Below are 25,766 nucleotides of genomic sequence, written 5' to 3' on the forward strand. Positions count from 1 at the left end.
AAAGCATTTAATGTGATTCAGTTTATCAGCTTCAGTGATTTTCTTTTGTATTTTATGCGATCGTAAGTATATTTTTATTCAAGAGTCTATGCGATTCTAACCATTCATCCTACTAATAAGCAAAAAAATAACAACGAGCTTTTACGGATCGAGGCTCGAACCTGAAACTTGTGGATCGTTTACCGAGATTTTCTACTCTCATCCATACCATAGCTGTTGATAAGCCCGATTTCAGACGAATACATTCTTCTTTCATCTTACAGATGACTGAGTCACATCGCATATCTAAGCATAACTAAAATCTTACAGTGCGAAATAACTCGTTACGTTTTATGATGTAAACTATCATTCACATTCACACATATGTGTTCACAGTATATCGTAGAAGATAAGGTTTGTAGAATTTCTTATTGTGAGGAAGTTCGTTTTGTTTCACGAACAAGACTGTTGTTTACACAAATATTCCATGATACTGATAATTTTAAATTATCCTAACCATTTTTCAAACAAGTGTTCTTGAATTTTCAGTAAAACACTCCGTATTAGAATGCGACCAAATATTTTTATATTCAGCCAGTAAAGTCAGAATTGTGAGCCAATCGCATTGAATGCTAGGAATTATCATCGTGTGAGAGGGGTTTTACGTACAATGCGATATAATTCAGATAAATTTTGAATATCATGTACAGCCAAACATTTATGGAAGTAATGCGAGTTCAATTCTGTATACGGCGAGGTCGTTCAATCAATTATGCGATTGTGTGCTCATCGTCGCAATAAGCTTGTGCGATAGCATCATATGGGGGAAAATATGAACTTCAGTTATATGATTATGCGATGGTGATTATGAACAGCGTTTTAAATGATCTAGTTCGTGCTACCTTATACGATTTGTGGTTCTCTGGGAATTCATGTCTTGAATTTAGTTCTCGAATTCAAAAGGTGGATTCACGTATTCACGTAAAAAAAATGTGATTTGGAGTGGCATCCTTGATTTCACGACGCCGGACTATTAATTGAGTAAGCCAGCAAACCGAAGGCTCTTGAAGAACTAGAATGTAATATCACTGAGGAAATTGCTGCTATTACACCAGAAATACAAGTTCTCGAATAAAGGTCGCCTATTTGTGTGTCTAATGGATCATTTGATCGGTGTTGTATTCTGAGTGAATTGTCAATAAATGGCATTGTATTCCCTAAATAAAATGGCTGCGAAATGGCGGAGTTATTAAACACTTAAATAGGGCCAGGCAAGATGGCGCACCCTGTAGATTCTGTACGACGACGGTTGTGTTGTATGAAATAATTGTTTTTGTTTTGTAATTCATTGGGTTGGAAAAGAGTATCGAGTAGACTGGTGGGCACTTGAATTATTCGTCGTATCCGATGGTGACCAAGTTTTTATTGAAAAATGCCTGAAAAATGTAAAGACTGTCCCAGAAAGTATGGACGCAACCAAAAATCGCCGCCATTTCGCAATGGTTCTGTCAATTTTCATGGCTGCGTCCTGTTGTTTACACTCTTCTCTCACCACTTGTACAGTTGTTTATTCGTTTTCATTAGTTTGTTTCGAAATGCGTGGACTTTCAGCAGAACATCGTCGAAAAATTGTGTACAAATGGTGCACAGAACGCGGACTGTCACTGAGATAGATAGCAAAAATGGAAGGAGTAAGTGAAAAAGCCGTGCGAAATGCAATCAGGAAGTTAACCTTTAAGGATAAACCGAAAACGGGTCGAAAAAAAGGTCCTGCTAAACATAAAAAAAAAGTGTCAAAACTTGTCGCCAAGAAGTCTGTACGGAATTTAATGAGGAACGTTCGCAAGAAGGTGCGCCAGTTAGTCTACAATGGCTAAGTAGCAAATGTTGAGAATAATATTCTGTTGTTGTAGTCTAATATTATCAGTATATCGAATAAAATTTGAATATCTAACACTTGTGAATTATTTACAGCGAAATCAAAGTGCGTCCATACTTTCTGGGACAGTCTTTAGTTGTTAGAAAAATTTGGTTTTTCAACTACTAGCGAGACCAGACATATTATATCAGCACTTGTTTCAACAAAAAAATTTTTTGTTATAAACTTGTTACGACTTGATGATCGGGATGCTACCAACACGATTGTCCCCTAGCCAATGAATCCTCTGAATTTCAACCAATTGAAGAATTGTGGGCAATTTCAAAGCAACAACTTAGGCAATGCGACGGGGCGACTTCGACAAGGCGACGGAGTCAAGGACATTCAGCAAACACGGGAAAATGGATGAAGTGCACTTTGTAACCTAATGCTGAATTCCAGAACGGAATTATAGATCTGGATTGTGGAATTGTTCACTGTATTATGTATTCTGTATTCTGGAACTGAATTTGGGAGCTGAATTGGAGACCTGAATCGTAGCATTGAACTCTGTATCTGAATTTTAGTTTCAGAATCCCGATCCAGGATTTAATTTTCGAACTTAGAACCAACTCAAAAATCTTTAGAATCAAGTTTCTAAAATCAGTTGGACTTCTAGTATTGTAGAACTGAATTTCTGAACCAAATTATAGACATGTATTCTGGTACTGAATTCTGAACCTGGATCATGAAATGCATTTAGAACTGAATTCTGGATACACAACTGAATTTTGGATCAGAATTCTACTCGTCAATTCTGGAGCTGAGTTCTGGTCTGAATTTCAATTTAAATTTAAGAATTTTGATCCAAGTCCCGAATTCATTTCCGAGTTTCAGAGTCCAGATCTAGAATCATGATCCTGATCCCAGTTCCAGATTTCGATTCCAAAATCCAGACTTAGAATCTAGTTCTGAAATCCGGTTTTATTTCCAGAATTCTGGAACTCGATTCTGGCCTTGGAGTCTAGAGCTGAATACCGGGCGAGGATTCAGGAACAGAATTTCGTATATGTATTCTGGGAATGAAAAAAAGTCCTGGATTCTGGAAATGCTTGGGATTCCGAAACTGAATCACAGATTAAAACTCTTGGATTCTGGTCTGAACTGTACGAGTCAATTTCGCAGGCTAGTTTCCTTCTAGTTTTTTTTTGTAATTATCTCATACTACTGAAAATTCTATCACAAATCGCTGACCATTTCTCCGATGACAACGAGAAAAAACTTTGTTGCTACGTTACATAAAACTAGATATTTACGATCAAAAACTTATTACTCACCCATTTGACAAATTTTGAAAAGGCTTATTCACGTCAAAATGCGCAAAATTCTTGTTGCGAAGTTTATGTGTACCAAAATGTCGCTGACTAAAACGAATTTTGGTTGATGCAAGCAATCACAAACAATAAGATGATACAAAATTACCGTCTATAATTCTTGGAGCCGGTTAAGAAGATGTTCAAAATCAATCACGTAGTTCAATAAAAACAACAGACTCTTCTGACGAAGACATGGAAAGAGAAAAATATCATCACGACAACGGGCTGGCTCCCTCTATTTTCAGATGTCAACTCGATTGAAATATAGGAAGGATAATGAAATCTCAACTCGAGTGCACGATTTGAAGCAGTTGTCATGCAGAATTCGAGAATTTAGGCAGGGCTTGTGAATCGAATAAACGAAAAAAAAGTTGGTCAAAACTATGACCAGACGGTGTGAAACTATTATCAAAAATGGTGGCGATAGCACGACCTTTAAAATGTCAAATAAATATCATTTGAGTTCGAAAAAAACGTACACTTTCTTCCGACAAGAACTGTGTATGTTGTTTTTCAAATCTTGAAATATTTCTTCTCCATCCATGAACTAAAATTGCTTAGAACAGAAAAGGATTTTTAGCAGATTCAGTTTTATCATAAATGAGTAGAGTATCCCTAGTCTTTCGTCTCATCGTTGTCCTTCTAGTAAAAACCAAGTAAAAATGTACAGACACTTCAAGTTTACAAATATTAGTGTGAAAATATTTCAAAGTGTTAAAGACAAATTTACTGGAGTAAGCTTTATTTATGAGTTCTAAAAGTACACAATAAAGGAAGAAGCGCATAGGAAAAAGTAGAAGCAAAAGCGGGACCCGATGTCTTAATGAGCAAACTAAAAAATAAAATGAAATAAATAAATAAAACCTGAAACATTCAGCAATTCCCGGTCAGTCCATGTTCTTTCTTTCTTGAACTGTTAGCACCCAAAAAATCCCTTCGTTTTTTTTAAATGCATGTGCAAGCGTCTATCGCAGCCAAATACTACCCGTTCTTTTTCCAGTTAAAATAGCATAGCATAACGTCGAGGCGCAAAAATGGACAAACACTGTCATAGCATGTGGAACCCGTGTTAGGATACGCGACGAGTGGTGCGCCAGAACCCGAAACAACAATAAATCCAAACCCATTTAGTACCCCCTAGTGGCGCTGTCTTAGTTACCTTCGTCGGCGTCGTATGACTTGAGACTGAAGTTCACGCGTAGCGGCTGCTCGGCGGTGATTGTGATTGGCACCTCTTGGCTAGGATAGAATCTGAAACAGAAAACAAAAAAAAGAACAGAAAACAGTGGCGTCAGTCTTGGATGATTCTGATTCGCACTGTCAATTAGGCTAACCCAACAGCTTCGACGCGAATGGTATAATTTCCGGGCACCAGCAGACGCCAGTATTCGCCCCGTTCGGTGGTTCGAATGTTTTGGTTGATTCCGTCCACAATCAAATCAGCATCTTTGATCGGCAATCCACTGCTGTCTGTGACGAGGCCCTGAAAAAAAAAAACAAATTGCGTGATATAGTAATTTAAACTCATTACGCTTGGTACCACAAGCCCAACATACCCGAACACCGACGTGCACAAGTTTAATGTACTCAATCAACGATCGTTTGTTTTTGTGCCACTCTACTGGGAGTTCACTGGCTTTTGGGAATTTGCAGCAGCTCAGTTCCAGCGTAATCTCAAAGCAGTTGCTGTACACGTAGTTGAAATCCTGCATGCCACCGTTAAGCTCGTACCAGTAGGCGCCGTTGGTGATGCCGTTTTGGAATGTTTCGTTACAGTCTTGCCCTGTCTTCATGACCGGATGGTTCTGAGAGTACGTTAGGGCGGCATACTTGAAGAAGTGATTATCCGGCGTCGGACTATCTTCGCAGCAGTCATGATGGTTACTGAAAAACGAAAAAAGATATGAAATTATATACAAACAATAATTGCCCGGACAGACAGCGAAGACTCACATCGAATTATCAAACGGATAGCTGGCCACTACCGCACCTCCATGTAAATTCGCCGACAGCACGAACGGGTTGCTCAGAATCCAATTCATGATGGCAACGGTTTCCGGCTGACGCCGATTTCGTCGCTGGTGCCTGGTTCGGTCATCATCGAAACGATCCGGAAAATCTCGATTTAGGTCCACACTGATGGCATTGTGACGGCCAACGTAACCCGGCAGGGATTCGCAGTTTCCTTCCTGAAACACAAACACAAACAAAAAAAAAGTTCGATTGAAAAAACTGACGTGGGTGAAGTGTTACGAACAGGACGACCAATAGCTTGGGATTTAGAGATGCTACGCTTCGAATGGCTGATGAGTGCGTAGGCGATTAACGGAAGTGAGTTGCCAAGAAAAGTGTGCTTCAGTTGCGAGAAAAAAATGATTTTGCATTTTTATTTTTAGCTTTGCTGTTGCCGGGCTTTTTATTATTCTTGGACAAAAACAAATGAGAGTGACGTAAAGAAATTTGCTATTGAGAGGTTTCAGTATCATAGCAGTCCGATGAAAAGTTCGCAGGAAACTGCATACACCGATAAAAATAGGTTTGATTAATTCATATGGATTTCAATGCAATATGCTTTTTTTCATTTCAATTCTAAAACGAAGCGATTTGTTTTAGAATTTATGTGAAAATTCACTTAGTTTTCACTTAGTCTAGAAACGTTTTTCTTTTGGATGTGATGTTTTTTGCTATTCAATCGAACTACATGCGTTCAACACTTCGTTTTCTAGGCGGTTGTCACATGATACACATGATTATGAATGATTATTTTCCCGAACGTATTGAGCAGAGGTGAGTAATGAAAATAATTGCTTTCGTAAAAATTCAATCACGAAGCGTGTGTCATGCTGCAGTTTAAAAAATATTACACTATTGAATTGAGTTTCATGCACAGAAGTAAAAGGAACGCAGGGTGAAGTCAACAAATACAGCGAATACACAAATAATCATTCAAACGTTACAAAGCTTTTGCGTTCAAGTTATTTCTATATATCAAATTCATGATAAATAGCGTTTACTTTGGTTTATACGAAATGGTGCACGATAGTCTTTTGTTTCTATAATTAATATTCAATTTGTTTTCGTTGTATTTGCAAATCTTATTGCTATTGCGTATTGAACTTTCGGCATCTAAGGAGTGTATCGAAAATAAGCTATCCACATACATTTATGTTATACGCATGTATTTGTGATAGTTTTTTTATGCTCAGATCACAGCATGCTGTGCGTTTGGCTGTCAGCTTTCGTTTGTTTACTTGTTTGTGCGGTTGAAATTCTGCGTTTTCAAAATGTCGCGTATTGAAAAGGAAGTGAAAATTAAGGCTAAGTGAGAAGGGTATTACTATGCGAAAATTGGTGAAGCGGTTTGGAATTCATCATGCCAGTGTTAAAACCATCATTAATAAGTTTGGGGAACACAATACTTTGGATGAGCTACCAGGAAGAGACAGAAAACCCGGTTCTTGCAAACCGAAACTGGACCAGAAAGTGGTATCTCTAATCATGAAGAAAAAATCAATGTCAATACGTGATTTGGCCAAAAAAACGAGTGTTCGGAATGATCGGTATCAAGAGACGAAATCAACTGAAGACCTACAAGAATCAGAAAATCTCGAAACAATGTGTAAAACAGAAAAAGCGAGCAGCAACAAGAGCCCGGAAATTGTATTCTCGTCTTTCGAAGTGTCCGGATGCATGCGTTTTGATGAACGATGAGACTTATGTAAAGGAGAACTCAAATACCCTTCCAGGTCCACAATACATTACTGTCGTCGTTGAGGAGGATGTGAGCGATGCGGACAGGTCGATTCAAGTGGAGAAATTCGGTCGAAAGGTACTGGTATGGCAAGCAATATGTTCCTGTGGTTTAAAGTCAACAATTTTTTACACTACCGGAACTATAAATGCAGTCTCTAGAAGAGATTGCTGCCTTTATATAAGAAGCATAGCACACCTCGCCTGTTTTGGCCGGATTTAGTATCGGCTTACTATGCCAAAACCACTCTCAATTGGCTTGCGGAAAAGGGTATAAATTTCGTTGAGAAAAATATCAATGCACCAAATTGCCCTCCGCTTCGACCCATCGAACGTTACTGGGCAATCGTGAAGAGGGTCTTAATGAAGACTGGTAATGTAGCTGGGAACATGCAGGAGTTCAAAAAAATTTGGACTCAAGCGTCCAAAAAATGCGATGCAAAACTTGTCCGGAACTTGAAGTAGAGCGTTCGATCAAAAGTTCGAAAATTCGTGAAGGAATAACTTAAATTTCATCAGGTATTCATTATGCTCAAGTTTAACCTCGTACGATAAAGGATCAATTTTTAGTTTGAATAAAATATCGTTTTTTATCATAATTTGAACGAAAAATTTGTGGATAGCTTTTTTCGATACACTCCTTAAATATCATCAAGTTTTAGTGAAAATCACTGCGTGGCTTTTCAAATGAAATGAAAATGATCATTCATAATCATGTGTGAGTTCAATCAACATTACTATAGTAATATTGAAAGGAATGAGATTTTTTTTTCCATTTTTGTGTTCTAAAATGGTTTGAAATGTGGTTGTTGATAATCCTTTTGATAGTCTAGTGGAAACGACACAAACCGTTTAATATTACGTACAACTCTCCTTTGAATGTTTAGGTGTCGGTTGAATGCTCGATGCTTGATTTTGCCAATTGTTTGAAACGGTATTGACAATAATAACCCTTACACGAGGCAATATTATAGTCAATAGTCAGAATTGCCAATCTCTCGTCAATGCTTTTGAATGCACACGATTATTCATCATCAATAGCATTGTCAAAATGTCAAGTATTGACAATAATATCGCCTCATACGAGAACCGCTAACCGCATTTTGATTGACAATAATATTGATTTGAGTAGCCCCACTAGTGACAAGAGACAAGACAAGAGCGGCCAACCAAGTCAGTACATGAGCCAGCACGCGAGTCAGCTCACGAGCCAGTAAATGAGCCAGCACACAAATCGATTCGTGAGCTGGTTCTACAAAGCACATGACCCTCGATCTAGTAGCAACACCGCATACGAGCGACTTCGTTTGCGTGTTTTCTGCTAGCTCGCGTGTTTCGTATTTGAACGAGCCACGAGCTATATCGATGTGGCTCTCTTTTCTTGCAAGCATACCCTCATGAGTCTGATTTGAAAAAGCACAACACATGAGCTTCATAGGCACTCACAGCAGGTACAGTGCAGCTAGTGTGCTGTGTTCGGACATCACTGGAAATAGGTACAGGACGAAAGTATGTAAAAAACACTAGATTCGGTTAATAGTTATTCAATTGAAACTTATGTAGAAAATAATGTGACCTTCATATGAAGTTCATACAGAATCAAGCGTTCATCAGTTCAAGAGATTTTCTAAAAAACACTCAGTGACGGAAAAAATTACTTCCGAGACTTAAGTTCATGAAACAAGTATTCGGAAAAGTTTGAACCTCGAAGTTCACAAGTGATTTTTCGTGTGTCAGCGAAACATGATGACGAATTTTCACCCACAGAAATATCGCTAAAGAGATAATCGAAAGACTCTTCTAGTCTCCGATGATATTTCGATGCTGAATTTCTTCTACGCTTCAGTTCGACACCGAAGTGATTCATGCAAGATTTATTTATTATATTGTCATCAATAAAAAATGTCTACTGAATAAATTCGCAACTGAGAAACAATAACTGCTGCACTAAGGGTGTTCAATATGAAAAACAATATTTTTTCACATTACAATGATTATAGTGACGAGAGGCTGCTTTGATTCCCGCTAGGTGATTGCACTGCACTATTTAGATTATTTCCCATTAAAACACTATTGATAATAAATTTGATGCATAGAAGTAACAGGAGCGCAGCATTGTCTTGAACACACAGTAGGCGCAGTGTTTGAATGGTGCGATTGAATTGGCATAGTCGTAACCTTCGCGCATGTTACTTCCGCGTACGTTGTTCAAACTAAAATGGCTATTATTTTATAATCAGCGCATAACATGCTTTGTGTATGTTTTTTTTTATCATTAAAACTATTATTAATCACAGCACTTGCTGCTCTTATTAATGATATTACTCCACCACCACTATTAATTCACTTATCAACCCTACGCACACTTAACATTTTCAGAAAAGTTAAGTTTTTGTTCATCGGCGAATTTATTCATCATGTATTTTGAAAAGGGTTGAGATTGAACGGTTTTGAAAATTCATTTCTCAATAATCTTCAGTGTAACGAAATTAAAAAATTGTTATTCATTTTTCTCGTAGATGGCTGAGCCGATTTTCTCCATCTAAAATTCGAATGAAAGGTCTTAAGATTCCATAAAAACTTCTTGTTTTTTAATCAGATCCGACTTCTGGTTCAAGGGGGGGTTTAGTGTAAAAATGTCAAATTCACATTCAATCGATTTATAAATTTTAGATGGTTCGACAAAAGTCGCCATAACTAAGTTCAGTTTTTGCAATGACTGAGTGGAAACATATATTGGATGAAAAACTTAACAGAAAAGATGATTTTTTGGAAAAAGATACGCTCAGAGACAGGACTCGAACCTGCGTTCTTATTCATTCCGAGCATACGCGCTTCCATTTTGCCACCCTGAACATTGTAATAGACACAAATCTAAAAACCCGGTTAGGCATAATAGAACGTACATCGAACAAGCGATTATAAATACACTCTCCTACTCTGTGCTTGTGCGGAAAATATGTATAGAGCTAGTGTTTGATGAACAGAGAAGATGTTTGGATGTATGGTACCGGTCCTTACTCCCGGAACCAGGAATCTGAGAATCGATTGTTCCAAGAATTTCATTTTACACCGTCATGTATGAGAACACGTTCTTGAAATTAAATTATTTTTACGTATCACCCTGTAACATTTGCATTTAGATAAATGGGCAAAAATTGCCGATTGTTCATGGGTTGACCTTCACTCGTACTGACGAAACTACCCATGCAGCATCAATCTTAGTAACCCATGCATCAGCAGACAAAATTTGACCGCTCTCTCAGTCGAACTCTAACCATGATGGCTAAAACAGTGAAACTCCGTTCAAATACATCGTTCGTCACTGAATATGATCTGGCAGGGCTATTCGTATTTCCCCCACGAAGGAATTGAGTTCCGAGGTGAAGATCATTTCACACACCAAGTTCCCCATGAAGGTGATGCTGTGGCTGACAATCAGAGAGAAGGGAATGTCAAAGCTGTTCTTCATTCGCTCCGGGCTGGCCGTGAACGGGAAAATTTATAGTACGAAATGCCTGTCGGATCTGGAGTTACCCCACTACTCGAAGCGATCGTTGAAGAATATCGATTTGGTACCCAAATCGGCGAACCCGTCCAACGTCCCCCAGCTGCATCCCATCGACAATTTCTGAGCCAGCCTGAAGCGTAAGTTCTACTCCCAAAATTTTGTCCGAAAAAGCTCATTTTTTAATGCAACAGTAATTCCGGAACCAGGAGTCGTATCCAAATGAAATTCAATAGCATGGAATGGAATGACCATGCATTTGAATCTGAGTTTGTAAAAATCGGTTTTGGCATCTCCGAGAAAATTACGTAATATTATTGATCTTTTGAACACACACAGACATATTGCTATCTCGACCTCGGTTCAAAAATCGGTTTTCACAGTGATTACTAAGCCTTTCTATATAAGAAAGGCAAAAAGTGTACACTCGTAGAAAAAATTTAATAGCACATGACGCAAATCGTAGCATTCTTGTATGATAGCACGATACGACATCAATTAACATGTGAACACAAAATTTGGCTAACCCCTAAATGACCAAACCTGCATCGGCCAGAAATAGTCGATAACACGTTTTCGTTTGGCACGTCAGAAAAAATATTGCACTCCGTTGCAAAACAAAAAGTGTTCTGTAAGTAGCAGAAACTTTACGTCTGCTTAGCGGTTCAAATTAAACTGCCGAGTTTAGCACTAAGCAGTTCAATTTGAACTGCTCTGCACTGATGAGTAAAAGACGAAACGTAAAAATAATAAAAACGGTTATGTGCCCTTGCACAAAATTTGGCTAACCCCTAAATGATGTGAATTAAAATTTTGTGGTAGTTCCGATGCCGAATTTAGCAAAATAAGTCGTAAAATCAATTATATGATATATTTCCACATGGATTAACTTGTAATTTTAAGCAAAGTGCGACGCTCCTTCTATGTGTGTCTATCGAGTAGAACAATATTTTCGTACTGTGTATACAAAAACAAATCATTCGCTCGTTGTAACAAACAGTCTAAATCCACTAAACATTATTGTGTTTTTTTTTAATTTATGTAATATCAAACAGTTACAAACAACAACCGAACAAAACGTCAACACTTCAATAATGGATTCTTTTATGTTTGTTGCAACAACTTTAGCCTATACAAATTATGGATGCAGCACCAATTTCGCATTCCATTCTATGGATTTCATAACCTGTTCTAAACGACGTGAAAAGCATTTCGGTGGTTCGTTCCACGCATCGACAATCGGCTTTGTCTGGAAGCTCTCTATTCTGCCACAGACAATGAGTAACGCGTTTGTGATTTCACTGCACGGTATTTTTACAGAAATACGATCAAAGTGTGTCTGTTTGTCACCTTCACGCATGAGCGCGAAAAGAAATGATTTTTGACGATGATAATAGTTCTTTTTTTCCGGAAAGGGGCCGTACAGTAATTGCGTAATGTTCACAGAAATGAATTGAAAGATTTTGATTTTCGGAAATATCGTTTTCCTTTTTTTCAGGCGATTTATGCATGCTCAACCCAACATATTAACCTTTAGTAGTTTTAGTTAGATTTTTGTTTTGCTGTTGGTGGCAAGTTTGTTGGTTAAAATGGCAAGTTTGTTTTTGTTTAATTTCGATCGAATTCTCGTGTAATTTATGCGACATGGAGATAAAGTTGTCTTTAACACTCAGGGATATCGTGTGATAAGTTAAAATTGTTGTAGTTGGATTATTTCTATAACAGGCAGGAGAATTTTGTTATCGTTCCGGAACGTAGTGGAACGTTCTGAAAGATCGCGGCGAATATTCGTTTCCAACGTATAGCAAATTTGAAATTTACACAGAATTTTGAAATACTTTGTTCGAGCCTGTATATATGTTTTTTTTTTCATAAATACGTTTATTTCTTAAGGCAGTTTACATAAGTTTTTCTTCGCCGTAGCATCACTTTTACATAATATTCTTATCCTAATTTAATTCTAACATAGTCACAACGTTTTGAATTTATTAAAACATATTCTCTTATAGCTTAAATATCATCTTAGGTACCTCGTCATTAATTATGAAATCTACTCGGAAATATTATTTGAACCAAACGATTAACTTCTATAAATTATAAAAAAAAGCTGTTATTTCCAGACATTTTGTTGATAATTTCATAAACTGTTTCGAGTTTGTTTGTATCATTACATAATTTTTATTCTAATTTAGCTATTGGTTGAACTCATGGACGCAGCTGGGATCAGAACTAAGTCTTAAAAGGGGCCTTTATTAAATTGAAACTCCAATTTTCTTTATGAAATGATAAATAAGTTTCATGTATGAAAGGTCACGACAAGCAAGAATGTCTCGAACTGGGATATTGGATAGTCTACCTTGGGTACGCAAAGAATTTATTAGTTGAGATCTGACATCACGATACTCCACGCATGTCCAAACGACATGATCAATATCCCGATAACCTTCTCCGCAAGCACAATGATTAGTCTCGGAGAGCCCAATTCGAAAGAGATGTGCATCTAACGTGTAGTGATTGGACATGAGTCTGGACATCACACGAATGAAATCCCTACTCACATCCAGTCCCCTGAACCATGCCTTTGTCGATATTTTCGGAATAATTGAGTGCATCCACCGACCCAGATCATCTCTATCCCAAGATGCTTGCCAGCTGGCAAGTGTTCTTTGGCGAGACGAGCTATAGAATTCGTTGAAAGCAATCGGTCGCTCATAAATTTCACCCTCAATAGCACCACGTTTGGCTAAAATATCGGCTCTTTCATTGCCAGGAATGGAGCAATGAGCCGGGACCCAGACTATAGTGATTAGATAATTATTGTTCAATATGTCGTTCAGGCACTGTTTTATTTTGCCCAGAAAAAACGGTTCATTTTTGCCAGCAGCGTTTGAGCGAATGGCTTCAATTGCACTCAGACTATCTGTGAAGAGGAAATAATGGTTTGGAGATAATGTGACGATTACACTCAAACTATAATGAACTGCTGCTAGCTCTGCTATATAAACAGATGCAGGTTCATGAAGCCTAAATGAGGCCGAAACATTATTGTTGAACATACCAAACCCTGTCGCTTCTTCAATTCGCGATCCGTCCGTATAAAACATTTTCTCAGAGTCAATATGCCTGAACTTACTTGAAAATATTTTTGGGATTTCCGTCGAGCGTAGATGATCCGGGATTCCATGCACTTCACGCTGCATGGATGTATCGAAAAATAAAGTTGAGTCAGGGGCACTTAGGATGCTGACACGGATAGGAATATATCTTGAAGGGTTGATTTCCTGTGACATATGGTTAAAATATACTGTCATAAATTTTGTTTGAGATCGAAGCTCGACTAGTCGTTCGAAATTATTAATTACCATGGGATTCAGCACCTCACATCTTATTAGCAGGCGTGATGAAAGCTCCCAAAATCGATCTTTTAATGGAAGAACTCCCGCCAGAACTTAAAGACTCATTGTATGTGTCGAATGCATGCAGCCTAAGGCAATTCGCAAACAACGGTACTGAATTCGCTCAAGTTTGATAATATGAGAGTTTGCAGCGGAACGAAAACAAACGCATCCATATTCCATCACTGAAAGTATCGTTGTTTGATACAATTTTATTAGATCTTGCGGATGAGAACCCCACCAAGATCCTGTTATTGTTCGAAGAAAATTTACTCTTTGTTGGCATTTCGTTATCAGATACCTAATGTGTCCTCCCCACGTGCATTTGGAATCGAACCACACCCCGAGGTATTTAAAAGTTAAAACCTGTTGGATCATTCTTCCCATCATATGGAGCTGAAGCTGCGCGGGATCATGCTTTCTTGAAAAGACGACTAACTCTGTTTTCTCCGCAGAGAATTCGATACCAAGATGAACAGCCCAAACGGACAAGTTATCTAAGGTATCTTGCAATGGTTTATGCAGATCAATAGCTTTGGGCCCAGTAACTGAAACCACGCCATCATCTGCCAATTGTCTTAGTGTACATGGGGTTACTAGACAGCTGTCAATGTCATTCACGTAAAAATTATAGAGGAGCGGACTGAGGCATGAGCCTTGCGGGAGACCCATGTAGCTAATTCTGAATGTTGCCAAATCGCCATGTGAAAAATGCATGCGTTTCTCTGACAAAAGGTTGTGCAAATAATTATTTATAACCGCTGGGAGTCCATGTTGGTGGAGCTTGTCTGAAAGAACATCAATGGAAACTGAATCAAATGCTCCTTTAATGTCTAAAAATACAGATGCCATTTGTTGCTTTTGAGCGAAGGCAATTTGGATGTCAGACGAAAGTAATGCAAGGCAATCATTCGTCCCTTTATTTCTACGGAAGCCAAACTGAGTATCTGACAACAAACTGTTCGTCTCGACCCAAGTGTCGAGACGTCGTAGAATAATTTTTTCGAACAATTTTCTGATGCAGGACAACATCGCAATGGGTCTATATGAGTTGTGATTGGAAGCTGGTTTCCCCGGCTTTTGAATGGCGATAACTTTCACTTGTCTCCAGTCAGGTGGAACAATATTTTGCTCAAAAAACTTGTTGAACAATTCCAACAAACGTCTTTTTGCGAGGTCGGGCAGATTCTTCACCAAGTTGAATTTAATTCTGTCCATCCCAGGGGCGTTATTATTACAAGACAAGAGTGCTATAGAAAATTCCATCATTGAAAATGGGTTATTAATAAAACCATTATTTGGAGGAGATTCCCGTATAATGCTCTGCGTAGGAACAGAATCTGGGCAAACTTTCCTAGCAAAATCAAATATCCATCGGTTCGAGTATTCCTCACTCTCATTTCCTACTTTACGATTCCTCATTCGTCTGGCCGTATTCCAAAGAGTGCTCATTGAGGTTTCTCTTGACAAACCTTCGACAAAATGTCTCCAATAGCTACATTTTTTGGCTCGAAGTATGCTCTTGTACTTGGTTTCTAAAACCATAAGTTTTTCAAAATTCTGAGGAGTTCCTCCTCCCCGTTTTAGAAACGTCTTGCAAGCATTTTGTTTTGCGAGTTTAGCCTCTGAGCACTCTTTGTCCCACCAGGGTTTGGGAGGCCTTCTGTTAGTCGTTGGCCCAGGAAAGCGTTTAGTTTGGGATTGTTCTGCGGCCTCCAGAATCGAACAAACGAGGAAGTCATATTCTTCAAGTGGAGGGAGCTCTTCCATTGAATTCAAAATACTAGAGATACTACTTTGGTATTTAATCCAGTCGATATTTTTTGTCAAATCATATGGAATACTAGCTGAAGTAGCAATGCAATTGCTATTGCTAATTGAGATGATGATTGGTAAATGATCGCTACCGTGTAAATCAGGCAATATTTTCCAGGTGCAATCTAGTCGAATTGATGTTGAGCAAAGAGATAGATCTAATGCACTTGGGCGTGCAGGAGGTCTTGGGATCCGTGTCATGCTACCCATATTTAATACCGTCATGCTAAAATTGTCACAAATGTTTTGTATTAAAGATGATCTGCTATCATTGTAAACGGAACCCCACATCATTCCGTGCGAATTTAAATCCCCCAGAATCAATCGTGGAGCAGGAAGGGCTTCAACCATTTCATTAAGCTGTCGCTGTCCAACTTGTGCTTTTGGAGGAATATAAACCGAAGCTATGCAAATATCTTTGCCTTTAATGTTTATTTGGCAAGCAACAACTTCTATACTAGAAGTTGAAGGGATGTTTAACCTATAAAAGGAACAGCATTTCTTAATTCCCAAAAGCACTCCACCATACGGAGAGTCTCTATCGAGACGTATAATGTTAAAATCATTAAAATTTAAAGCTATGTTTGAAGTAAGCCATGTTTCGCATAAAGCAAATACATCACATTTTTGACTATGCAATAAAATTTTAAATGAATCAAGTTTTGGCATGATGCTTCGACAATTCCACTGCAGGACAGTGATTGTATCATTTGTGGCGGGTGATAAATTATCCATCAAAAGATACAAAACCTGAGACAATTGGCCATTGAGCTGATAACTGCTTCAAAAAATTTCTAGCTATTGGAAGGAATGCCATTATGAGGGTCTTTAAGGGTTCAGATATATTGAATGCTGAGAAAATCCATTCAACAATTTCCGAAAACTTCAGTAATCCTGTTGGTGGCTGTGAAATGGAGCCCACAGGATTATTACCTTTTTCTGTGCTAGATCCTGGATTGGTTTGTGAATTTGACAAACCAGGAGGCACAGTCTTTGGTTTTGACTTTTTTTGTTTAACACGGGGATCTTTTTTTGAAGATGAAACTTTAGGTGTCTTTTTTGGTAATTTGGAAGAAGACTTCTTTCTCTTAACTGACCCTTGGGTAGTGATAAACGAATTACCTTCACTATTTTCGTCAGAGTCAGAGTCCTCTGGTTCCTCTAGATTTGAAAACCCGTTTTCGGTTTCCAAAGGGGGGACATCAATGACCGTTTTAAGCATTTCTGCATATGTGCGCTTAGACCGTGCTTTTAAAGAAAGCTTAATTTTGTCTTTGTGCACTTTAAATGCAGTGCATACTGAAATATCCTCATGAGGACTTTCCCCACAATAAATACATTTTTCAATTTCCTTGTTGCAATCATTATCTTTATGAGGTCCTTCACACTTAATACATTTTGGTTTATTGCTACAGTAAGTAGCTGTGTGTCCGAATTTTTTGCAGTTCGTACAATTCATTACATTTGGAACAAAAAGCCGAACAGGGAGGCGAATTTTATCGACATAGACATGGGACGGCAACGCAGATCCGGCAAATGTCACTCGAAACGAGTCTGATGGGCGATAAACTTTTTTTCCCTCTTCATAAACTACTGAGTACAGTTGTTTGCACTCCAGTATTTTCACACCCTCAAGCATAGAGTTCTTGAAACGACCAACACCATGCTTGAGTAAATCATCTACCGAAAGACTCGCTTCGGTAACAACACCGTCAATTTCGACATCTTTGGAGGGTATGTAAACTTTATACTCTTTATTGAAATGTTCCGAAGAGACAATATCATTCGCGTGTTTCAAATTATTTACCACAACACGAATTTTATCGTTATTTACTTTTATGATCTCTTTGATTGAAGAGAATCGTGATGTCAAACCTTTAGAAATTTGGTAAATGTTTAATGGCTTTGATATACGTCTAAAAAAGACTATCCAAGGCCCAGAAGAGCCCTCCTGATATTTTTTCGTTCGTGGGGGTATAGGATTCATGCTAGGATTTACGTCCATGGATTCATCCATCACATTAAAATTTTTAATCAAACTTTAAAGTAAAAAATGAAACCAACACTACACAGTACTCAATCAAAAGGAAAAGAAAAAACTTCTACCTTGAAATTGTTGTCTATCTCCGTTGCACTGCCGTGTAGATCCTCGTTGCTCTAGATGTTCTTGTTGGATGCTGATTGTTGGATGTGATGCTACTGCTACTTGACATCCAGCACCACTCGATTTCCGATTTACTTTTGTCTTCGCCAGCTGCAACCAGCGCAGGTCACCGGTGTATACCTGCGTGTTGTATGGCAGTGGAAAGACCGAGTTGTCTTGTCTCCTTCTTCCTTGTGCTCCGCACCGATATGCTTCTTCACCGAAGTGCCTTCGCACCGGTGTGCCTTTGCACTCTCCTGCTTCTGTGTGCCTTTGCCTCTTCTTCTTCAATGTGCCTTTGCACTCTCCTGCTCAGCACTTGTGGCTGTATATTGTGGCCTGGGTAGAGCTTGGGAAACGCCCTTTGTTGTTTCCTTCACCAGCTTGGCCCAGCACTAGGGCTCTCTTATGCAGCACGATTTTACGTTTTAACGGCTGCTGCCAACAGGTCTCTACCTGTAGTTCAACCGTTGTCGTATTTAACGCGTGTAAACTAACCAGCGTTATTAAACTGTACGCTTCTATACACAACCTTCTCGGTTGAACGGCTATTACTGAATGGGTATATATGTTATCTGTGCTTAAATAGAATACACTGTGAGTATGCTGAACGGTTCAATTAAGCTGCTAGGTGGGATAGCAGATTAATTTAAACTGCTAAAGCACTGATGAGCAGATTAAATGCATACCCGGGTAGAAGTGATTTGCAAACCAATAACAAATTCTAGTATCAAACATCTCTAACTCTCAATGACAAAATAAATAATGTGAAATATTCCAGAATGTCTCGAATTCGGGGTGGTTTTACGGACATTTTCGAAACTTAAAGTTTTAGATGGAAAAATTAATCAAAACTAGAATATCAAATTATTCACATCCTTGAATACTCCACAGATTGGTTTAGCTGAAATTTCATAGTTTTTTGTTATTTTAGAAAAAAAAAGCATTCAATTTTTATTTGTTTGTATATTTTGTTGAAGTTTCCAATCGATTTCCTAAAATTTAGTCTTTGGTATTAGAGCAATCCAAAAGATTAAACAGCAGAAAAGGTGGATTGAATTTTGCACACTTCTTCGTAGACTTCATTAAAGTGAAGCCATTTAACAAAGTTCTCTAAGAATTTCATGTCGAGATATCTCAAGAACGGTAACTTCAAAAAGAAAAGCGATTATGAGAAAATTTTTTACTCCTGATCTGTAAAATCATGTTAAAGTGTTTCAATCAGTGCGGTAAAATTTCATTTTCAATCGAATGATATCAGGTGAAAAAGAAATTTATGGCCACTGACCGTTAGTATATCGATACAAATTCCTTTGACTTTTGCTGCCATTTTCAAGCGAAGCTCCCAGAATTCATCGTCAGTTGAATAATCGTACCTAGTAATTTGAAGTTTTGCTTGCTCAGTTTCAAGTGCCAAGCTGCTTCATTGTCTTCGCTCTGGGTAGTGAGCAAGTTCGAATGAATAGAATTATAAATGGAGTTAAGTATAAAAAATGAAAACTGAAGGAGGAAACTATTAATTTATGTGTATTCTGTAATTGATATTTCAGTTACCTGTTTTGTCGTTCATCTATTATCTTGAACCAATTCGAATATTTTCATAATTTGAAGGCCGCCCTCACACTATTGAAAGATATGTTTCGTTACTTCAAGAGATCAACTGATGGTGGTTAAACTGAGCTTTGATTTGAAGAGAATCGATTGAAGAACTGGATGCTGCCCGTTCGGTACGTCACCGAGCATTGTGTGTGTCAAAGTGTGAAGTTTACTGCAGTAGAGAGAGCGTCAGTTTGTTTCACATTCGGTTTCAATTGAATTGAATGAAGTTTTACTGCATTGGTTCAATGAATTTATTCCATCTTTTTTAACAAATTTCTTATTTCTGGCAAAAAGCATTCAATTTTTTAGAGTAGATTTTTTTAAAGCTCAATCGAGTTCCTAAAGCTTCTTCTTGAGCTCCACTCTTTTTGAGATTAAGGCCATCGTCCAGGTACCATGCGCGCGGGTGGTTTCAGGAAATTTTCGACGGAAATTTTGAAAAATTGATCAAAACCAAAAACATAGCAAAGTCCTGGCATTACATTTCTTTTGTGGAACTGGCCTCTCTGTTTCAACAGACTTCGCAGCCGATTCTTAGCGTACAGAATCATTGTATGGCTAGTACTACGATTCTACTGATCAGAGATGGCATTTCACCAGAGTGATACACGCTGGCGTCAGATTCTTGTCCACACCGAGGATGCAAGAAACGAAGCATCGCACAAAGAGGAAAGCGCACTTCTTCTCGGTGTCGAATAGACAGCATTTGAGTGTGTGCTTGTGGTTAAAGCAGCTGGCGCGAGTGAAACACATTCTCTTCGCATGAATCGCTCACACGCGTTCTCGTCTAAATACACCCAAGTGACCAATGGCGCGTGATGGTGAGCGATCACTTCTGTGAACTTCAATTAATAGAGAGTAGATCTGGCCTTGCTATGAAAAAATTTCAAGGAAAGCCGAAAATTTTACGATAAATTGTTTTATTTTGCTGATTTTGCGTGTCCACGCTTCTTCTACGCAAACCATACAGCAGAGTGCTCACCGGCGGGTACACCTCTGTGAAAGTATCTGCATCCACCTCAGAGAATTTATTAGCTAATGCTCTAGCACTTAGGTGCGATTCAGTGGAGGAGGTAAAAGGAAATAAACAAACGCACTCATGATGCGTGCACACTTTATACAACAGTGGTGTATATATGTGAAAGAGAAGAGCTCTCGTTGAAGTTGTCAGTGCGAGGGGAGAAATTTTGCTTGCTCTTCGTCCCACAGAGGAGATGAACATCTCTGCTACTGACACTATGAACCGTTCCAGGTCGGGGCTCGAATATATGACAACTGGCTTGTAAGACCAGCGCCGTATGCATTGAACCGCCAACCCGGGCAATACGAGGTCTGTTCAAAAAGTTGTGTTGGTACATATGTCCCTAATGTATGGTGAAATTTTCAGCTGTATTCATTGTTTACATTCTGTCTTGTAGCGGCTGGTGTAGACGTGTTTTTTTGAGCTCGACGATTTTTGTTAGTTTAAACAATGGAAGAATTGAAGAATTTGTATTAAATTTTGCGTGAAAAATGAAATAAAGTGTAACCAAGTGTGCGAAATGTTACAGAGAGCCTACGGTGAGTCTGCTATGAAAAAAACAAGTGTTTACGAGTGGTATAAGCGTTTCCAAGATGGCCGCGAAGACGTTGAAGACGACGAACGCTCCGGTCGACCCAGCACGTCAATAATCGATGAAAATGTGGGAAAAGTGGAAAAAATGATTATGGATGATCGCCGAATCACTATTAGAGAAGTTGTTGATGAAGTTGGCATATCAGTTGGCTCATGCCATCATATTTTTTCAAATGTTTTGAGCATGAAACGAGTGGCAGCAAAATTCGTTCCAAAACTGCTGAATTTTGATCAAAAAAACAAACGCATTACCATCGCTCAGGAGCTGTTAAACGACGTCAACGACGATCCAAATTTACTTGAAAGGGTAATAACTGGTGATGAAACATGGGTGTACGGTTATGATGTCGAAACAAAAGCACAATCGTCCACGTGGAAGCACCCAACGTCACCAAGACAAAAATCGCCGAGCTCAAAAAACACGTCTACACCAGCCGCTACAAGACAGAATGTAAACAATGAATACAGCTGAAAATTTCACCATACATTAGGGACATATGTACCAACACAATAAAAAAAATGTTGACCACCGGACTCTCCAGACGCGCGCAATTAAAAAATTCCGGGAACTTTTTGAACAGACCTCGTTTACACACAACATACAGACCTTTGAAGAACTTTTATCTATCTGCAGGGCAAAAATGGCTGGAAATTCGGAGGATTTTCCGAGTGTTTTTGTGATTTTTCAGAATGATTTGGAAAAATATTGCGATGACATGATTTTTTTTAGAATGAATCTTATGCTGACTACAAGGATTACATTCAGACACATTTTCTGAAAAGCTTTTTACGCTTTTCATGGAAAATCAACGAATTTCATATAACCGATTTCGTTGCATTTTGACGATTTGGACGTACTAAATGAAATAAAAATTATTTTGCGACGATTTTCCTTCAGTTCATTGAAAAATTGATCTTGATTTTCCTGCCACCCTGCAGATAGATAAAAGCATTTCAAAGGTTTGTATGTTTTTGGTTTTGGCAATTTTTTTTTAGTTTTCCATCGAAAATTTTCCAGCATCTCCGGGGTTGATTTCGTATTTGAGAATTTACTCAAAAATTGAAAAAAAAACGCAATTATTTTTCTATTTATAATATTAGTATTCCGCAAAATCAAGTAATCATTTTGACTAGCGCTTGTATTCCTATGTTTTCTATTTGCCCTTTCATTAATTTATTACATTATCACTTGATTTCGAAGTGTCAAAATGACATCCGAAAAGAGAATTGGAGTTGTGAAATTCGAATGAAATTTATAGCGCATGAAAAATTTTCAAGGGAGGAGAGTTATTATGGATGATTTGGTTCATTCTGATCATGAAATCATAAATTATTGTCATGACTTTGTGAGAAGATAAAATCAATAGTTCAATGATTTTCAAATCATGACAACGGTATCAAATTTCTTTCCGCCCGACAAAATTGAGTATATGAAAGAAACGTGAAAAATACACACACAAACATTTTCCTACCTTGTCGAGCTGAGTCGAATGATTTATAACACTAATTTTTGGAAAATTGTGCTCATGAAAAAATTACGCAATTGTTGCACGAGCCCATGATGTCAAGTGTCATAGAGAGAGAGAGAGAAATAAAGAGTTATCACCTTTCCTCCGTTCATTCACACTTCCTCGCGAAAAGAGAAAATAGAGCACAAAACACTCTAGATTTGGTTGTTTTGTGGTTTTGGTTAGAAATAACCATTTTGTGCTAAGTTCAAGTAGACATTTTTCTTCTTTTCTTTCTGTTTCTTCATCAACTCATCAGTGCATAACAGTTCACTTTAGTTTTTTTTTTACTGCGCTTCTTGTCTTGTTTTGCCGGTGACTACACGGTTCAAGGTGAATTTTTGGGCCAGTCGAGAGCGAGCTTGCCGACAATTGCACAACATTGGGGGCATGAAATTGCTACTCAATGCAATGTTCAAACCAAATACGCCAGAAGATTTAACGATGTTACTTGCAAGCTAAAAACTTGGAATTGCATTTCTTTTGTGGAATTTGACCGTTCTGTTTCGGAAAACTACGATTCTATTGATACTAAGAACCCTCCCAAGCTTGTGAACACGTTTTTTACTTATTAATTTGATTTTTTATGATTTTTCTGATTTCAGTAGATTTGCTTTGAAGCGTATTATTAAAGAAACGGATTTTATTGGGTAACAAACCTAACACATATTCCTAATCGTAAACCTAAAGCTCTTCAATTTACCGTTTGCACAGTGCTGGTGGAAAAACATGCTCGGAATACTTCATCTACTAAATGAGCAAACGTGCAGGTTTAAGCATTTATACATCCATTATAAAAAGCGAGATCATCGCGAAACTGATGATCATGCCGGATATCCTCCAGCAGTCCGGTGCATTGACAGCTAGATAGGTTCAGTAATGGTTCAGTTTGTGATGGCAATTCATTTGTTTGTTCTTTTTTATGGAAGTATTATCAAACAATAAGTGCCTAACTCTGTTGAGTGACATCCATTTCAAACAATTTGTTGTTGCTGAAATTGCGTTGAATTATAAATGATTACGGTGATTTTCTAAATATCGGTTATAAAATCTTATTACTATATTTTTATCTTATTTTTACATTTCGTCTTCGATTCATCATTGCATTAGCAAGTTTTGTGGAACTGCTAATGTGGTTTAATATAAACTGCTAGTGCACTGATGAGTAGAAGATGAAACGAAACGCACAAACCCTCAAATGACTACCTATCTGTTGACGACTAGAAAGCCGTCACTTTAGCAAGAACATACTTCTCCAGTGCAAAAAGTTTATATGTAATTGTGCTTACTGAAACAGTTCGAATTGTATAGAAAACTTTTGTGTTGTAGTAACCGCATTTGTTATGGCACAAATCTGCCAATTGAGCCAATTTATTCTGATTCCTGAACCGCATTTTTTATGGTATGTTGTTGATTTAATGATAAACATATTTGTATAATTTATAATTAAATGATGAACAACTTTTTTTTTAACTCCAAGATATAGTACACAGATGATACGATTTGTTGTTGTACTATATAGTATATTGTAATTGTATAATATGCTGTGATCAAAAAATTGCAGGTGTTTAGAATAATTGTGAAGAACCTCTGCTGAACCATTTGGCATGAATTCACTACGGCTATTATCGTTGTAGTAGAGTTTTGCTTTGAATAAAAAAACGGATGGGCAATGTCAGCGTCAAAACTGGATAAAGTAAATAGGTACGAATTAGCTCAAGCTCTGTGAAGTTTTAACATGGTCAAGGATCAATGGAACTTCCAGGTCTAGAATCTGGATCAATAACATGGTAGGTACAGTTCCAAAACTTGGACCGGAATGGTACGTCTTAAGTCCAGGATCTGGATCAGAGTATGGTAAGTCCAGGTCGTAGACTTCGATTTGTACCAGGATTTGGACGTTCTCAGCACCCAACGGGAAAAAAGATTGAAAAAGAACTGCCGAAACGTATAGCAGAAATGAAAATTCGGGAAAAAGTAACCAGACAGAAAGAAAGAGACAGGACTCGAACCCGTTACTTTTACTATCCTAGTAAGTCCTTCTGCCAAATAAACTACCCGGAATCTGGAATCAACCTCTGTATCGTCAGTTCAGTTCACCCTCTGCTGCCGCTGAAGACCAATTTAAAATTTTATCGTTGTTTCTTTTGTCGCTTTTCTGGATGGATTCTGGACCAGAACTTGAATTCTAGACCTGAACACTAAACCAGGATTCCAGATCGGGGCTCTGGACCTGGAATCTGTAAATTGGTTCTGGACCTGGATCTGAACCTGATTTGTAGACCTGCAATTGAGTTCTAAATCTGAATTCTGAGACTGAATTCCGGAACTGATTTCAGGAACTGAATTTTTGGAACTGGGCTCAGATTCTGGAATTGAACCAAAACTCAGAACCTGGATTCTGATATTCCATTCCGGAGCTTATTTTTGAATCTAAATTCTGGATTCTGGACTGATTTGTGGAACCACACCTGAGTTCTAACCGTGATCATTGAACCGAGATTTGGGACTTGGATCTGGATTCTGGAATTGAATTTTTGAGCTAAGTTCTGAACGTGGAGTTTTGAGTCTGACATTTGGAACTGAATTCCGAATTGTAATTCTAAAACCGTAATTCTTAACCCGAAATGAGTTCGGGAAATGAATTCTGAAATTTGATTCCGGATCGAACTGGAGTTTTTGAACTGGACCTGGATCCCGGAACTGAATTCTGGGCCTAAACTCTGAAACTGGGCTTTGGAACAAAGCTTAGAAAGTGAATTCTGAACCTGAACTCTGGAACTGAACTCCAGAACAGAATATTGAACCTGAGTTTTGAATCTGGATACTTGGGATAGAATTCAGGAATTGAATTCCGAAAACGAATTCTGGAGCTAAGAAATTTAACCCCTAATTTTAAAACTGGATATAAATTCCGACCCTGAGTTCTGGACCGCGATTCAGAAGCTGGACCGGGATCCTAAAACTGAATTCAAAACCTAAATTCTGGAACTGGAATTTGGTACTGAATTTTAAACCTAATTCTGCAACTGAATTCGGAAACAGAATTCTGGACCTGGATTGGGAACCTGTGTTCTGAACCTGAACCGGGATCTGAATTATGGACCTGGATTCTCAATCTAAATTCTTGAACTGGATTCTGGACCGAAATCCCGGCACTAGACTATGGAACTATGTCTTGAAACAGTGCTCTGAACATGATTTTTTGAACGTTAATTCT

The 25,766-nt window shown here is 38.1% G+C and overlaps 1 protein-coding gene across 1 annotated transcript in view; it reads right to left on the reverse strand.

The window, feature by feature from the left end:
• The window catches only part of LOC131432425 (carboxypeptidase D), a 67,829-nt gene that overhangs the window by 33,473 nt on the left and 8,590 nt on the right, over window positions 1-25,766 (reverse strand). Inside the window, exons 2-5 of the mRNA XM_058598673.1 lie at window positions 5,167-5,402; window positions 4,770-5,097; window positions 4,548-4,696; window positions 4,373-4,464 (exon numbers count right to left, since the gene is read on the reverse strand). Of these exons, the coding sequence (XP_058454656.1) occupies window positions 4,373-4,464; window positions 4,548-4,696; window positions 4,770-5,097; window positions 5,167-5,402 (805 nt within the window). The remainder of the gene's footprint in view (window positions 1-4,372; window positions 4,465-4,547; window positions 4,697-4,769; window positions 5,098-5,166; window positions 5,403-25,766) is intronic.

Source organism: Malaya genurostris, chromosome 2 (genome assembly GCF_030247185.1).
Source record: "Malaya genurostris strain Urasoe2022 chromosome 2, Malgen_1.1, whole genome shotgun sequence".
In the NCBI taxonomy this organism is placed as follows: Eukaryota; Metazoa; Arthropoda; class Insecta; order Diptera; family Culicidae; genus Malaya; species Malaya genurostris.